The following is a 17,663-nucleotide window of genomic DNA, read 5'->3' as shown; positions in this document are numbered from 1 at the left end:
ATGGATGACGAAATTTTTAAAGTTATCCCGAAGAAAATATTAAAAAATTGAGCTTTATACTTTAACGAATTTCAAGTACTATTTTATACACCTTTACTACCTGTCACCTGCCCAGGTAACCACAACCCAAACTTTATAGTCGCTGGTCGTTCTTACCTGTATAGGAGACATCTACAGAGAAACTTTCAACTTTTATAAAATAACGAAGGTCTGGCTGTCGCGGGCTCTTGGGCTATATGGCTAAGGCCCCAGAACGGCCTCCGAAGAGGAGATTCTTGTAGAAGAAAAATATCAAACATTTAGCAAGCTCTGTAGCAATTCGGATCTGTAATTCTCTCCTTTTTCCATTTACACCGAACCGCACAAATATTGCAAACTAAACGGGAGCCAACACTATTTACAATTTGGCCGCAACCCCCTTATGTCCGTCAGGGCACATTCGGCCCATCGTTATGTTGCTAGTGTTTATATTGCTTGCTCGGTTACCTTTTTATTGCATTGCCGCACGGATATCTTGCGGTTAGTGTTCTAAAGCTACTGTTACACATGCTCATTTCAAGCACGAAAATATGCTACTATTGAGCAGTTGCTACTTAATAGCATGTGTATCGCACATTGCTAATAATGAGCATGCTTATTTCGAGCCTGCTCAAGAATCAACAGTGCGATTAATGAGGATGCTGCTTGCTGCGCGAGTGGAAGGGTATGCTCGTCGATCAGCGTTGCTATTCTATATTCTTTTCACCTTCATCTCTCCCTGTCTAACACTATAATGTAGACAGAGAGCGATAGATACAAATTAGCATGTGTAATTGGAATGTTTGCTTTGAACATGCTTATTCAGGAGCATACTTAAAAATAGCATGCTCATTGCTAGCAAATGTAAACTGATGATAAGCATGCTCGTATGGAGCATACTTAATAGCACGTCTTTAGCATGCTATTTTAGAGCATGTGTATTAAAGATACTGTATCTTTAATTTGAATTTGCGGGCCATGCTGAAGTAAGGTTTAGAAATACCTTTATGTATTTAACATGTTTAGAAGTAACTACTGCCTCGTTGGTCTACTGGTTAAAATGTCTGGATAAATATCATTAGGTCCTAGTTTAAAATTTTGGGTTAAGTATGAGATTTTTTCCATAAATTACGGAAAAAAATCTGAAGTTGGGAAGCCAGTGAAGTAACACGTGCCGCGGAGAGTAGTAAAAACATTACTGAGTCGAACACATTGACCTCTTTTATAGGAGATCGGTGGCCGAACATTATAATTTTTACCACAAAGAAACCATCTTCCCCTGAATGTTGCTAATCTTATATAAAATGTGCTATATAAACAGTGGGTATGTTAGCTAAAACGTTATTTATGAATATGCATCTCCTCATAATACAAACATTGTGTATTGAATACAGCTAAACTCGCATTAGAGTACTCAGACGACAGTCAGACGCGGCGCCTGGAGAGTTCACGCTGCATTATCGGCTCGTCGGGACAGAACAGTCACTATTGTTGGCACTTACGACCCCCACATCTACTTTGTTACACATTATTTGCATCTAAGTTTAGGGTTTAGTTTACCTAGACTTTTCTTGGGTCGAAATTTTACTTTGAGTCACAGATTAGTCAATAATATACAGATGTAGCGTTCGGAACATGACGGTGTGTAACCGTCACGGATACGAAATTCAAAAACAAATACGTTATCTTGTCAGTACGATACAAACCGTCGCATCAGTAATTTTTAATAATAATCACGAAAAGTGGCGTCTTATGTTCTTAAATATTTTAAAAACCGTTCTCAAAAAAACTACAGAAATACGATAGAGTAGGTATTATTTTATTGGTTATTATTGATAATAATATTAATTTACGTAATTGTTGTTAGTGTTAAATTTTGAAATACAACTTATGAAAAAAGTTTTTATATGCAGATGTCAAAGAGACGCATGACTTTTGATTTTTTTTTGTGGGTTGCACTGGCTTTAGCGCGCAGTTTGTAAAGACTCTCTCTGGTTACTCTGTGTTTGAGATTTGTTTTGTTATTTTTTCTGTTATGAGTATTTGTATATACGTACTTATACGCTTCAACCTGTATTCGTCTTACTGTTGACCACGAGTGTACTCTCAGAATGAGAGGTTAGGCTAATAGTCCACCACGCTGCCCAATGCGGATTGGCAGATTTCACACATTCAGAGAATTAAAAAAATATATATACTTAGGTATGAATGTTTCCTTACGATGTTTTTCCTTCACAATTGAGTCACGTAATATTTAATTTCTTAAAATACTCATAACTGAAAAGTTAAAGGTGCATGCACCGGACCAGATTTGAAACTACACCATCCGAATCGAAGGCAGAGGTCATATCCACTGGGTTATAAAGGCTTAAAACTATGCTTTTGTGATGAGTCAGTTAAGTGTATTCGTATATCGTTAAAATTATTACATGCAGGCGCCCGTGACTCCGTCCGAGTGAAAATATTTTTTTCCAGATACCTTTTTCTATAGGTACTTTCTGATGTAAAAATCCTAGATTGCTCCGGGCATCTAATCTACGAGTACATGAAAAACTGTTGAGAAATTCAAGAGATTTGCGCAAACAGTCAGTAAGACAAGAATTTAAACATAGTATTTTTGTATTGTGCTGCTTTATCACCCGATTAAATTTTTTGACGAATAATTTAATTGAAAGTATAGACGTTCGGTTTCTTACTGTAGTGTACATAATTATAAATGTCTTATAGATGCAGTTAGGTATTTATAGATATTATTACCAAAATAATAATGAAATAACTGTGTAAGTTGATAATTAATTAATTACAGCTATAGGTAGCCGCGCCCGGGCTGGCCGTGGCACCTACACGTAACTAGCGCAACAGTGGATTTCCCCAGAGGTCCCCATTGAACGTTGTGTCATAGATGAGTATACTCGCAGACGACCCATTTACTGTTTAAACTATTAGGTACTAATTAAAACTAATATAAACAAAGTATTTTCTAATACTTAACTGCAATGAATTCCATTAAATTCCAGTTTTAAGAGCTTTTTACAAGAGATTCCATTTCAACGAGTTAAGCCGTAAAATCTTTATATGTTTTGAAGGTTTTAGCATGTGTGGTGGGCTACGACTAACCACCTATATATAATAGATACGTAATATATATTAGATGAATGGTTATTCATGGAAAAATGGATCATCGAAATTTGTAAGCGCTTCGTTTTTAACTCATATTCGGCTCACTGCTGAGCTCAGACAGAACAGTCACTATTGTTAGAACTTACGACCCCGACTGTATCTACTTTGTTACTCATTATTTGCATCTAAGTTTAGGGTTTAGTTTATCTAGACTTTTCTTGAGTCAAAATTTTACTTTGAGATTTCTTTTGTTACTTTTTCTGTTATAAATGTTTGTATATTCGTACTTAGACGCTTCAACCTATATTCGTCTCACTGTTGAGCACGAGTGTACTCTCAGAATGAGAGGGGTTAGGCCAATAGTCCACCACGCTGAGCCAATGGAGATTGGCAGCCTCATGGTAAATAAGGATGTAAAATGCAATGATCCTATGATGATAACTACGGTATTTTATATTTTCACACTGCGTATCGAAAACACCATTTTATTCCATACTGTATTTAGTTATGTTTTGTTTTATCGCAGTGATAGTTGTTCCATTTATGATTAGTGAATCCAACTTAGGTAACATTTTAGCAGTGTTGATTAAAGTTGTTTTATTCTTTGCGCGCGGTAGCAATGCCGCGCCCGCCATGTTATTCCGCCCATTAGGGCACCTGTCATGTCAGTTTACAATACGTAAATATGGACGCGTTATTGCCACTATTGGCGACAATTGGGGCGCTTTGTTTGCGGGAAAAATTAGCAAAGCCATGGGCGGGCGGGTCGTTATTGGGAAATTGTATGAGACACGGTGTTGGTCAAATATTTAGTCACGGTCTGATTCGACAGGGTGTTTTTCAATTAACATTGACTGAGTTGCGTAGGTTAGACTATATAAGTAGTCTTTGTATATCTTTGTTTGTAAAAGTGTACAAAATGACGAATCAATATGAAAGTTTTTGGTCGTAATTATTACATACTTGATCAGCCTATTTTAATGAACTTTGAGCCACAGCTTATGCTGTAATAAAAATATATTATACCTATTGTTATTACAAAATAGATGTAAGCTTAGACAATACACTTTAATTCGAGTATTCTTTTATAACACGTTTGCTCGCAAAGTATTGCTTTGCAATTTATGAATAAAATTAACTTTGTGAGATAAAATATCATAAAAAAAAAGCATTTAATTTTTTCATTTTAATAATTTTGACAATAAATCTCAACCTTTTATCTGTATCAGAAACAAAAACGGATTAATTTTACATTATTAGTAATACTGGCTGTTTTTAGTGCATTTGTCTAAAAAAAAAACGCACGCACGCACTTCGCTATCTGTGATTAAAAGACAAGCGTATCAAAATGAAATATTATGGAAAACAGGCAAAGATCATTCATTTTCAGAAAGTGTGTTCGAAGTGAATGTGTTATAAAACGTCATATGACATACGTGCACTTTGATTATTGCAGCCTCTGCTACCTTACTATAGCTCTCGCCTTCGGCTCGAGCTGCAAAATCGCCTCGATTGTAATTCAAGTTACCGCACTTGTATCATAATGTACTATTACGGTTCTAATCTTCTAAATCTAAATTATAATTTATAAAAAGAATGAAACTTTTTTGTTGATATTTCCTGTGATGATCTTTCTTTGGAATTTTATACATTATTATTTATAAAATATTTTATCTACGAAAAACTTTGAATAACATAACTCCATACATATAAATTAAATTGAATTGTCTGTCTGTGATTTGAAATCTTTTTAGGGTTCCGAACGTAGTACAAAAACGGAACCCTTATTTAAGTTTTTGTCTGCTTGTCTGTCTGTCTGGACTCCGGACTAATCTTTGGAACGGCTAGGCTGATTTTAATGGGACTTTCTCTGGAAGATAGAGGAAGTTCTTGAGCAACATATCCGCTACTTTTTATCCCTAAAAATTACGGTTCCCGCGGGATTTATGAATGATTTATCATTGAATTATTAAGCATTATCCTATATATTATTATTAATTTATTATCCGATTCTGCAGTGCTTCAGGTATGTTCGCACTGCGCGTGTGGATTTCTTCTATGCAACCATGAGCAAGAGGTGCACATCCCTGTTGCGTTTGCTGACAGGCTGGACTGTCAGTATTTGAATCGCTGTTCTATGATGCATGTACTGACAAGTCTATTCTGTCATAGATTTAAATTTAAGTAGGCTTATGTATCTCACTAACACCCTAGTTAAGTTTAATGTTAACTAACACTACTATACTATACACCCTTTTTGAGTAGGAATACAAGATTTTTTTTCATTTATAAGACCTTTTAAAACGTGAATTACTATTCATTAACGATAGGTGCATTTGACGATTTTTTCATTTTAAATGTTATAAAAGAAGGCAAACCATGTTACAGGTATAAGTAGGTAATGTAACGAAACATAATAATTACCTAATAAATCATATACGAATACAAGTAATCAGTTAAGATTTATAAAAAAAAATTAGGTAAATATTAAAATATGCCTACACGATTTTTATATAATTTTTTGATTTCTTATCTTTTAAATGGGTTCTGTTGCCAATGGTATGTTTGTATAAAAAGGTTGTATATACATAACATAATTTAGTGCAGGGTTTGGTTTCAGCGACAAACATTGTTAATAATTGTTAATAATAATGTCTAATGCAATTGTTTTTAGTCTTAGTACCACTATTTTGATTCTTTCGTCACTGGGTAATGCTTCGCGTAAGTACCTACATAGGTTTTTTACATCATTATATAGAAGTGCAGTTATTGTATTATGTGTGTGTACTCGTATAACTTTAATTTTATGTTTTTGATTAATTATCACCGTATATATTTTTGAGAGTGATCACAGAATCTTTTCAATCTAGTCCCTCCATCCCCATTCTACCACAGAATAGCGAGACACCGCGCAAATTGGCAACTTTTTGTTGTCGATGTCCAGTCGACTCGCACAAAACGTTTCGCATCCACGTTTCTAATAAGAACAGCGAAGATGTGGAATGCCCTTCCGGCTTGTGTTTCCTAGCACTTATGATTTGTGCACCGTCAAGACAAGAGTGAATAGGCATTTTCTAGGCAAGCGCACTCTAACCTAGACCTCATCATTGCCTTCCACCAGGCATGATTGTAGTCACGCACAAGTCTATTTTGAATAAAAAAAAACCGTCATCAACGGTTAGTTCCATTTCTTTATTTACTCGATGACAGTCCTGTAGAAAAGTTTCTGAAATAACCACCACGGGATAAGCACGGGACAATCACGGGATAGAACTGTGTTTAAGTCCTAAAAGTTAATTATTTAATCGGCTTTAGTTAATGCATCACTGTGTTGGCACCGCCTCCAAAGTAATCGGAAAGTAGCACATCCGATGTTATTTTTCGCTCTTTAGTTATTTTAGTTACCAATTTTTTGGTCAAAAAGATTTTGTTTTTATGTTTTTATTGTGTCCTAGCATGTAATTTTCATAAAAATCAGTTCAGTTCAGTAATTTTGTGTTAATTTTCATTTAACACAAAATTACTCAACCGATTTTCATGAAAATTAAATGGGACCAATCTGGAAGTATACTCTTTCTAACAAAAAATTAAAATTTAAAATTCTTCAGAAGTTATGCGGTAACAAATATTAAAAAAAAATAAACAATTAAACATACCCGTCGAATTGAGAACCTCCTCTTTTTTTTGAAGTCGGTTAAAAATAAATGAAAATTAAGCAGATTTTATTCACTTATTCACTTTATTTCAGCAATACGTTTCCAGAAACAATGTTTCCTCCGTGACTCCGCTTGTCTGAGAGAACAATCTCGATTAATATTAAAATCGTTCGTGGAAGGCGATGCAGAACTTGGAATAGAAAAATTAGACAAAATGTCGATAGGTTCCGTGGAAATAAATGATAATGGTTTAATATTCAATGAAAATAACATTGTGGTGGAAGGAACAAATTCTAGTATTAACAGTGTCAGGTTTGTTTTTGTAGTTGCTAATCGAGCTTAAATTTAAAATATTTTAATAGGTTAATTTAAGATTTTTTTTTTAATTTTCAGTGTTGATTTGATTTACAAAGCTTTGGGAATATCTTTCAATACATCTTTAATAATTACCGGTGATTACACGTCAAGTGGAATGCTATATGGATTACCTGTTTCCGGAAATGGCAGAACAATAGCAAAAATGAGTAAGTTAAGAAATTAATTTTTTCACAAATCACTCGGGAACCATGGATGTTTCCGAGTTGAAAAGTTTCAGCCAAATAGTTTCAGTAGTTGCCGCGTTAAAGAGTAACAAACATATAAACAAACAAGCATCCATACAAACTTTCGCGTTTATAAGATTAGTAGGATTCTTATGTCCATCAGTCCTCGGTAGAGATGTCTGAAAATGGTTTGTTTTAACCCTATGCTGGAAAAAGTTTGTTTTATCCCAATGCACCGCCAGGTGTTGAAGGATTTGTAGAAGAAAATGTCCTGGCCACCCTGTTAAATGATAGGAAAAGACTTTGATGGCGAATACTCAAAAAACTACTACAACTAATCAGTCGGACATGATGACTGTAACGGGGCACACACAGCTGCCTACGTCAGTTACAGGGATTATGTTTTTGGAGTTTACTTCCTAAGAAATTATTTTTATAATATAATACTCGGTATGACAATTTTATATAAGAAAAATTCGTTCAAGCGTTATCAATAAAGGTTACGATATAATTTTCAAGATGTTTGGGAGATAATACACTTCCCTGTCGCACTCTACACTGCAACTGGATTGAACTCGTAGTTAGTAGGGTTATTATGTATCTCAGTATACCATTCCAATAATGAGTAACTTCATCGTTTTTTATCATATTTTCTTTTTTGTGTATCTATAGTCAATGCGATTGTTTTTTTAATTATTTTGCCCTATTACAGATAACGTGATTATAGACTTACTGTGTTTTTATGAAATTGTTAAAAACAAAGACGGATATGACGTCATGAATTTAAAGCATTATGATTATGATTTTAACGTCATCGGAGGAGCAAGTTATTTCTTTGAAAATGCTTTTAACGACGATGAGGAAAAAAGTAAGTATTTTTATTGTTTTTGATAAAGACTTGGAATAGCGATGAGGCAGTCTATGCTGGTATGTGCTTTACGTAAAATTCGCCTATTCCTTATTCTCTTTTGACAATCTATCTCTTGAAAGATTAAAAGTTGTAGGGAAAATCGAAGGCAGGAAGGAACTCCTGATTTTTGTAATACGTACGTATTATGAATGAAAAAGAAAACTGCTCACTATACGACTATATTATGTATATTTACAAATATCTGAATTGATGATTATAACATAGTTAGATCTTGTTATCAGCCCTGTAGTGGGGATTACATATTAAAGGCTGATAGGATGATAAAGATGATTTGCATTTATTTTTCTTATTTCCTACCTATTCTATTTCAGGTAATCAGATTCATTCAATAATCAATAGCCATTGGAGGATAAAAATTTATAAATACGGAGACCACTTCATTTCGAAAATTGTTGCGAAAATATTCACTGGGATCAAAAATTACTTGGCTTCTCAAAATTTAAAGAACATAGCCATATACTAACTTTATGTTTGTTTCTTCTACCTATAAGTAACAGAAATAACTCGAATTTGGGCTGCAAGTGTAATAAAAGAAAATAGAAAATAACTAGCTTAGTCTTTTGATTTCTAAACACCTTTTAGATATAAATATAGAAACAATTTAGATACTTTTTTATTTTTTATCATTATCATTTTAATAATCATAATAAGCTACATGCCTTTTATGAAAACCAAAATTATTATTAATAAGTTATGCAAACATAAAGAGGTTATAATTTTTAATATTAAATCTATTAGAATTAGGTAAGTAATATAATAAAAGAATCAACATAATATTACTACCTACCAGTACTATACAAGTACATATTCGGATGATTCTTTAAATTTGAGATTTTGTTTAATTTTTAGGTTTTTACTTTATTATTATAAATATAGATTTTGTCGGTGTAATTTATTTATATAAAGGTTGCACAGACAAAATATTTTAGTGCAAGATTTGATTACAACTTAAAGACAGTTATTTTTGAAAATGACTAAAGTTTTTGTTTTTAGTCTTAATACAACAATTTATTGTTTTGGTCATTGGGTAATGCTTTGTGTAAGTACATAAAAATGTAGTTTTTACATATTTTTGATGTAACAACGTCTTAGAATTCGATGGAGCCGGCCGATCCGAAAAAAAAAGGTGACGTCATGCGTCGTTCCCTCGTTGTAGCGTTGCCAGTTTTTTTTTATTGAAGATTATTAAACCGTATTTTAAAAAAAACGATCATTATCTTTTGAAAAATGCAGTATTTTTATGACGTGTTCACGTTCAACTATCGTCAATAAACCGACTTTACCGATATAAGGATATAGGTACAGACAAAGTAAACTATTGCAAGTTTTGATTTCAGGTAAGGACAATTTTGAAAATGTCTAAAGTACCTAATTATTTTCTTATTTTGGTCATTGAGTGATGCCTCGTGTAAGCAGGACCAGCCCGTCCATACGGCGAACGGAGCAGGGGCTCCAGGCGCCGAATCTTAGAGGGCGCCTAAATGGTAAATTAAAGATTTTTTTTATTTCAATTGTATTTATTTTGAGTGCGCGGGCGCTATTACATCGCAATCCGGTGTCCAGGAGTATGATTTTAGAAGTTATCGATATTCTATTACCAGGGATATATATACTGGGATTTTAGTGGTAGGTAATAGTACCTACTACTAAAATCCCAGTCGACCGTAAACGGTATTGCGCCTGATTTTCAATTGGTCACTGCAGAGTATGGTCGAGATCTTTGCGTTCCATACTTACTTGTTACATATAATTATTATTAGGAGCCTGGTGCAAACAGGAGAGGCGCCTTAATTTCTCCATCTCGCTCCATTCTAAAATTTACTTAGGGCCGACGCTGCGTGTAAGTACCTAATTTAGTTGTTTACATGACTTTGTATCGTTCGAAAGAGCCTCAGCCGATCTGAAGAAAAAATTGGCAATAGAGGAGGTTGACTGGTACAGGCCTCCTCAAAATTATAATTTTCATGATATGGTATAGGTATTGCAATTATTTTCGTGTATTTATTACATTTTAATATAATTACTGTATATTATTACAGATAACGTCAAGGTAGACGTACTGTGTTTTTATGATATTGTAAAAAACAAAGATGGATATGACGTCACGAATTTGAAGCAGCATATTTACCTATAGCTTTAACGTCATCGGATGAGTAAGTTCTTTTTTTTAAAAGGCATTTAATGATGATGAAGAAAAAATATTCTATTACAAGATCCCCAAGAGTGTGATGGCCAATGCATAGCTTTAAGCAATGTGTAAAAAAAATTTACTTAGTCCAGGTTACTACACCATTGATGAGTTCCTTATAGATAAAGGCGCTTGGGGGCCATTGGATCAGCTTCCACCTTCACACAGGAAGTAAAAAGAGATTGTAGTCAAGGGCTAACTTCTAAAGAATATAAAAAAAGAATCGCATTGGCATGGCATAATAAGGATTTTTTAATGAGACAGCTGTTCATATCTATCTACTTATATTTCATCAGGCATATTCTATATTTCTCGAAATTACTGAATAAAGCTAAAACTACAATGTCTTTATTTAATTAATTAATTATTTTCATTTACTATATAAAGAAAAAGTTATCAGACAGTATAAAAAAGAGGATAGTCGCAAAAAATCGCAGATAAATTATGTTTTGTTAGCATTTTAACAATTAATTCTTTAATAAATCTTATATTCGTAATTCAATACATATAAATAAAATTGAAGTTTCAGTCTGTGACTGCAAACTGTGTTTCTCGTAATTAATTTTTGTTTTTTCATCAGAAACAATGATTGTATTTTTCCAAGTTTATTTTATTTATTTTCAAGACTATTTAATGTCAGCCACTGACGATCAAGTTATCTCACATGCCTGCAGCGCTAACGTCTGGTGTGTGCAAAGATTAGCCCATCATGCCAATCGCGTCCAACACACGATCATCGGACATCAAGCCGTTAGAGCTGCAGGCATGTGAGATTTCTTGATCGCCAGTGGGTAACATGATAACGTGGTTTGAATGGGGATGATGACTAGGTTTGAATTATATATTGGTCCGACATTCGGGTAAATAAGGTCATTAATTAATGAGTAATTTATACATAAAAAACCAAGATTGTTGGAATGTTTGTAAAATAAACAAGATTATAATCAAAATCAATTAAAAATCTTTTATCGTAATCAGATAAAAAAATCATACATTTTTAACTTTCTTACATGCAATGTGACATTTTTCAATATAATAAGTACCTGTAAGAAATGTAAAATCTATTTCCATTCCATATTTCAGCCAAATCGTTTCAGTAGTAGCGGCGTTAAAGAGTAACAGACATCCAAACACCCATACAAACTTTCGCGTTTATAATATTAGTAGGATAATTTATTCTGCTGCTTAATTTGTTTAAGTTGCTTAATTAGTTTTTATTTTCTTATCGTTCAGATAAGTTTTTCAAATAGAATGTGTTTATATAAGGCGGGTGAAGCTAAAATAATTTATTCAATACATCATTACGTGTTAAGACGTCCAACGTTCCAAAAAATGTCTGAAGTAACAGTTTTGGGCGTTGGTACATTATTTTTATTATTTTTTTCATTTAGTAATTCTTCATGTAAGTACCTACTTAAATAATTTCATTGTCATTTACATTATAAGGTTAAAAGCGATCATTACGGAAGTAAATAAAAAAAAACCCCCAACCCGAATTGGAACAGCGTATCTATACTAATATTATAAAGCTGAAGAGTTTGTTTGTTTGATTGAACGCGCTAATCTCAGGAACTACTGGTCCGATTTGAAAAATTCTTTTAGTTTTAGATAGCCCATTTATCGAGAAAGGCTACAGGCTATATCAGGCAGGATGTTATCCCCGTATTTCTACGGAAACGGGAATCACGCGGGTGAAACCGCGCGGTATCAGCTAGTAATACGACGACTTCGTACGCGTATAATAATCTATACCTATAACGAATTCCGCGAGAACCATGGATTTTTTAATCCTTATTTGATAATCCATGGTATCTATCTCCATTTAAAACTTAAATACATTCAGTAGTTTTTGCATGACAGAGTAACAAACATCCATATATTCATCCATACATTTCGCGATTATAACTTAAGTTGGATTTTTATTTTTCAGCAATAGTATTTCAGAAAAAATGTTGCCTTCAAGACTCTGCTTGTTTGACAGAACAAGCTAGATCAATATTAAAGACGTTTATGGAAGGTGACGCAGAACTTGGGATAGAGAAAATGGATAAAATGTCGATAGAACCCGTGGAAATAAACAAAAATGGTCTGATATTCGAAGATAAAAACCTTGAAGTGGAAGGATTGCAAAATTCTGTTATTAGTAACGTCAGGTCTGTGAAAATTCAGTTCAATTAGATTTTCGCGTCAGTCTACACTATATCTTACAACAACTATATATATCTATACAACTTCTACCTTGATCTTTCCTACCGAAGATAAAGAGGAAAGATAGAATAGAAGAATAGATTAATAGAATATATTTTTATTTGTCCACACACAAGTAACAAAAGAAACAAACAGAATATACATAGATCTATCTGGTCGTGGACATAAAAGGTATCCCTCAGCACGATGCCACAGCGAGCTGTGACGCTGGTTTTCAGGTGAAACCTTGTGTGTTCGTGGACGTGTCTACGACTATGGATAACTTAAAACAATATTTATTCACTATAGTTGTAACTATAAACTAACTGACTATATACATATATGATTTATACTAAAATAAATAAGAATAAAGAAACAAAAAGGAACAGAGTAATAAACAACAAAACTAACTTAAAAGGGAAACTAAATTAATAAAATCAACCAAACAACGAAACAAAAAATACGAGTCAACCCGTAAAAGTGAAAGATCAAGCTTAGATTAATCTATTTGCTAAAATTGGTTTAAAATCAGTTTACAATGAGTATTAGTAAAGCCTAAAAATGCGGTTTTTACATACTCACCAAGACAGCATCTCGCAGAACACGAAGGTTTATACTATGACATAGGATAGACGTAGATAGAATTATTTAATAAGTTTAGGTATTTTTGAAACTTACTTTTGATGTATAATACTAAATTATACATCAAAAGTAAGTACAAGACGTTACCGATCTAGCAAAGTTTATCCATTTTTTTGTTTACTCGAAGATTAACTTAAAGTTTTGTTCTTTTCAGTGTCAATTTGAACTTTAAAGCTATTGTAATATCGTCATTGGTAAAATCAGTAGTAATAACTGGAGATTACACTGCAAGCGGCTCATTATTTGGATCACCTGTCTTTGGAGATGGCAAATCACTGAAAAAATTTAGTAAGTGCCATAAAATACTAACAGAACCTCGCGGTTTTACCCGCGTAGTTCAATTCCCGTTGGAATACATATATAAGTGTAGAATCTATGTTATGTTAATCCCTGATAATGTAGCTTTCTATTGGTAAAATAATTTTCAAATCACTTTTTGAGTTTATTCGTTACATACAAAATTACAAATCTCTCCTCTTTATAGTGTAGGTAGTGTAAATTTCCTCGCCGAGACTTCCTGCACCCGTGCACTTCCTGTAACGGGAATCCGAGGATAAATAAAAAACCCACTTCAAAGATGCGTTACTCTAAAAAGCGAAAAATAACATCTTAACTCTCTCCTTTCTATCGGTTCTCGGTAATCGGTTTGACAGCGTTACCAAAAAAGACAAAATAAACTGTAATAGCCTATTTGGCAAAGCAACGCATTTAAATCTATCTTTGAAAACAGTTCATTTTTTTTGTTAAAAAAATTATATAAGTCACGATTAAGGATCGGATCAGTTTTATCACTATCAAAAAGCTGAGTCAGGCCTCAGCTTTTTGGTTGTAAAAATTGCAATTTTAGTTTGTAAAAGAAAGGAAAACCACAGAATTCTCAGAATTTACGAGAAAGATGTGGAATAATTTTCCTTCCATTAGTAACAGTTTTTTGCACTTATAGTTTTAGTAGGTAGTTTTAAATGCATTCGTTGATTGAGTTTACTAGTAGACGCCGCGCGGTTTCACCCGCGTGGTTCCCGTTCCCGTTGGAATACGGGGATAAAATATAGCCTATAACCTTCCTCGATAAATGGGCTATCTATCACTGAAAGAATTTTTCAAATCGGACCAGTAGTTCCCGAGATTAGCGCGTTCAATCAATCAAACAAACTCTTCAGCTTTATAATATTTATGAGTTTATTGCAGATGGCGTAAAGATGGACATAGTGTTTTTATATGACATTGAAAAAAACAAAGATGGAAATGACGTCGTTAACTTAAAAAGCCACGTTTATAGTGTCAGTCTAATCGGTGGGGTTTATCAATGTTATGAAAATGCTTTCAACAATGACAAAGAAAAAAGTAAGTTATCTGATCATGATATAAGCTAGTGTAAGAAAATTAAAGTGAGCGTGCAGTGTTCACACTGACGTCATCAAGCGAGTCGCAGAGAAGCGCTGAATGCAGGCTGCTCAGGATCCTGATAATGATCCGGACGTCCATCCGCTGATTTGATGATAATGAGAAGCTAGCGCTTGACTGCAACCAGTCAGTCCATAGTAAAACATAATAAAAATTAAAAACTATATTAATAAAAACAAGCTTTTATTTGAATGCTTTAGAATGAAAAAAAAAATAATTTTTACTTAAAAACTTCGTTTTTCGGTGGGCCTTAAAGCGTCGCGGAATTGTCATTGGTTTCACACATTGAGTACGTCATCACTCGTAACACATTTCTCTTTATTCATGTTGTGGCTTGTGTTTTTACACTTCCAAAATGAAGACGCAGGCATAATTAAGGGATTAAAATAAAAAAAAAACAGTAAATATTTTTTTAAGTCCACGTCCACTCACAGCATGCGCTTGTTACGCACTAAGATAAGATGCACATCTTTGGGTAATAACATAAAATTGTGCGTTCTTTAATACGGAGGGGCCCATCTAACGATTTATATCGATGATCAATATCGTCATCATTATCAGCCGATGGACATACACTGCAGAACATAGGCCTTTTGTAGAGACTTCCAAACTTCACGATCCTGAGCCGTCACTCTGCGACTCGCTTGTTATCGTCAGTCAGTCAAGATTGTGGACAATCTTTAATCGCCTTTGTGTTATTCTGTTTCAGGTGACCAGCTTCATGCTATGATAAATGACAATTGGAGCATAATATTTTATACTTATGGAGACCTGTACTTTTCGAAAATCATTGCCAAAATATTCAGTGGACTTAAAATTTTCCTAGCTTCGCAAAATTTAAAGGACATGGTGAACTATTGATGTAATGTTTTGTGTTTAAAATTTAAATTGTATTTCTTAATTAAAACAATTGTATGATTGTGGGTAGAATAATATATATTCAAACATTTTTGTAAAACATATTGTAAAAATTGCGCGCCATTTATATGGCAATACACTATGACTTTATATTTGTATGACCATCTTTTATATTTAAGTGTATAATATACTAATAAGGCGAATAATAAAGGCAAATAAAGTTCATTTCATTTCATTTCTGGTTCACTAGGACTAACTCTGGCCCCGCTCGGTGTTATACGCTGACTTAAACAGTGTTTGACAATCCGGCGGCCATATTGAATTCTATTATCTCTTTGAAACGGATTGCATTCATAGACTCTTTGTTTACTTTTTAATCTATTGCACTAATCTAATCTCTCATCTATTACTGCATTCTACAGTTTCAATACTTGTATACTACAATTAACTTTATTTTTATTTCTTTGGTATTGTACTTATTTTCGGCTGTTCCTATTTTTATTGCTAACTAGCAGAAGCCCCGCAGATTCACCCGCGTAGTTTCCGTTCTCGTAAGGGATAAAATATAGCCTATGACACTCACAAATAGCGTGGCTTTCTATTAGTAAAAAAATAATCGTTTTAAATAATAAAAAACCTACAAATTGTATTCTTTTGTGTATTCAGTGATTACCCCCAACAACTTCACAAACTTTACCTCTTTAAATATTAGTATAGATTATTTTAAAGCCATATTTGCCATTATCAATTTTCATATTCGGCTCACTGCTGAGCTAGAGTCTCCTCTCAGAATGAGAGGGGTTAGGCCAATTATAGTCCACCACGCTGGCCCAATGCGGATTGGCAGACTTCACACACGCAGAGAATTAAGAAAATTCTCAGGTGTGCAGAAGCCGCCAGGTAAAACTCCGCGCCGTTACCCGCCATTAATTGTGGAGAAATTCCCCAATTGGGCTCGGCATTTCAAGGAGATCAAGAGACTCTTGAATGCAAATCCCAACGCCCGTCCGTTCGGCGCTGGAATTAAATTCATTCCCCGTGACGACACCGAGTACAGAGTGATACAGCGATACCTCGGCAAGATAGAGAAGGAGGAGAACCTGCAATGGTTCTCTTACTCCCTACCTGCCGAGCGCCGAGTTAAATTCGCCATACGAGGACTCCCGGTGAACACCACCCCCGAAGAGATCACCGCAGACCTGCAACTGAAGGGGTATGAAGCGGAGTATGTGAGGCCCATCAGAGCAAGGAGCGGCAGACCGGGCTGCATCTTCTTCGCCGAACTGCGCCGCACGCCCAACCTACTGCCGCAGATCTATGAGCTCAAAGAACTGCTCAATATGCCCGGCATCACAATTGAGACCTGGAGAGGCAGGAAAGGCCCTGCGCAATGTCATTTTTGCCAGGGTTGGAGACATAGCTCATACGCCTGTCATCGCCAGCAAGCCTGCGTCCGCTGTGGAGGCGGACACAGCGCGAAAAGCTGCCCCCGACCCTTGGAGGAGCCGGCCACGTGCGCTAACTGCCGCGGCGCCCACCCAGCCAACCACGTCGCCTGCCCGGTCTTCCGCAGGGAGGCGCGGAACAAAAAGGCGGGCACGGTGGCGGCTACGGTGAAGCGTCGAGCAAAAGCGCCACAGGAAACCAGCGCCACAATCAGGACTCCAGCGAACGACCCCAAACCGCGGGTCGCGCCCGGAGGCCCCGATGCTTCTAAAAAGAAAAAGAAGCCAAGGAGGAAGAAGAAGCAGCCTACGCCTGAGCCTGAGGCGGCAAGCGCAGCGCCCACGACGGACTACGTCGCGGCCAGCAGCGCCGCCACCAGAACCAGCGCCAAGACAGCCCAGCGGCCAACGACAGCCGCCGACGACGCGATAGTCGCAGCACTCGAAGTGCTGCAACTGATCCTCAATGCCGTCCGGGAAGGCCGCGACCCTACCGCGGACATCGTACAGGGCATCGCCCGGATCGCCGCGCTCCAGCGCCCAATAGACTCCCGCTCTACGCACGCAGCCCGGGCAACGACCCGCTCCGCCTCCCACCCAGTGACATAGTGCCACTTCTGTCACCGCCGGGCCTCCCACAAGCGGGTTCAACCTGGCGGTGGCAATTAGCAA

General features: G+C 35.5%; 2 protein-coding genes across 2 annotated transcripts; both read left to right on the top strand.

Moving 5' to 3' along the window:
- Positions 1-5,753: 5,753 nt before the first annotated feature.
- On the top strand, positions 5,754-8,811 carry LOC112053091 (uncharacterized). The gene is made up of 5 exons (XM_024092378.2): positions 5,754-5,859; positions 6,887-7,106; positions 7,188-7,318; positions 8,049-8,204; positions 8,579-8,811. The coding sequence occupies exons 1-5, from the start codon at positions 5,790-5,792 to the stop codon at positions 8,728-8,730; spliced, it is 729 nt and encodes a 242-aa protein (XP_023948146.2). The 5' UTR covers positions 5,754-5,789; the 3' UTR covers positions 8,731-8,811.
- A 2,886-nt stretch (positions 8,812-11,697) lies between these two features.
- Positions 11,698-15,771, top strand: LOC128198643 (circadian clock-controlled protein daywake-like). Its single transcript, XM_052884978.1, has 5 exons — positions 11,698-11,857; positions 12,386-12,608; positions 13,439-13,572; positions 14,473-14,628; positions 15,398-15,771. The coding sequence occupies exons 1-5, from the start codon at positions 11,707-11,709 to the stop codon at positions 15,547-15,549; spliced, it is 816 nt and encodes a 271-aa protein (XP_052740938.1). The 5' UTR covers positions 11,698-11,706; the 3' UTR covers positions 15,550-15,771.
- Positions 15,772-17,663: the final 1,892 nt, after the last annotated feature.

This window comes from Bicyclus anynana, chromosome 13 (assembly GCF_947172395.1).
Source record: "Bicyclus anynana chromosome 13, ilBicAnyn1.1, whole genome shotgun sequence".
In the NCBI taxonomy this organism is placed as follows: domain Eukaryota; kingdom Metazoa; phylum Arthropoda; class Insecta; order Lepidoptera; family Nymphalidae; genus Bicyclus; species Bicyclus anynana.
Note: the sequence above shows the minus strand (reverse complement) of the source record. Positions and strands in the feature narration are given on the sequence as shown.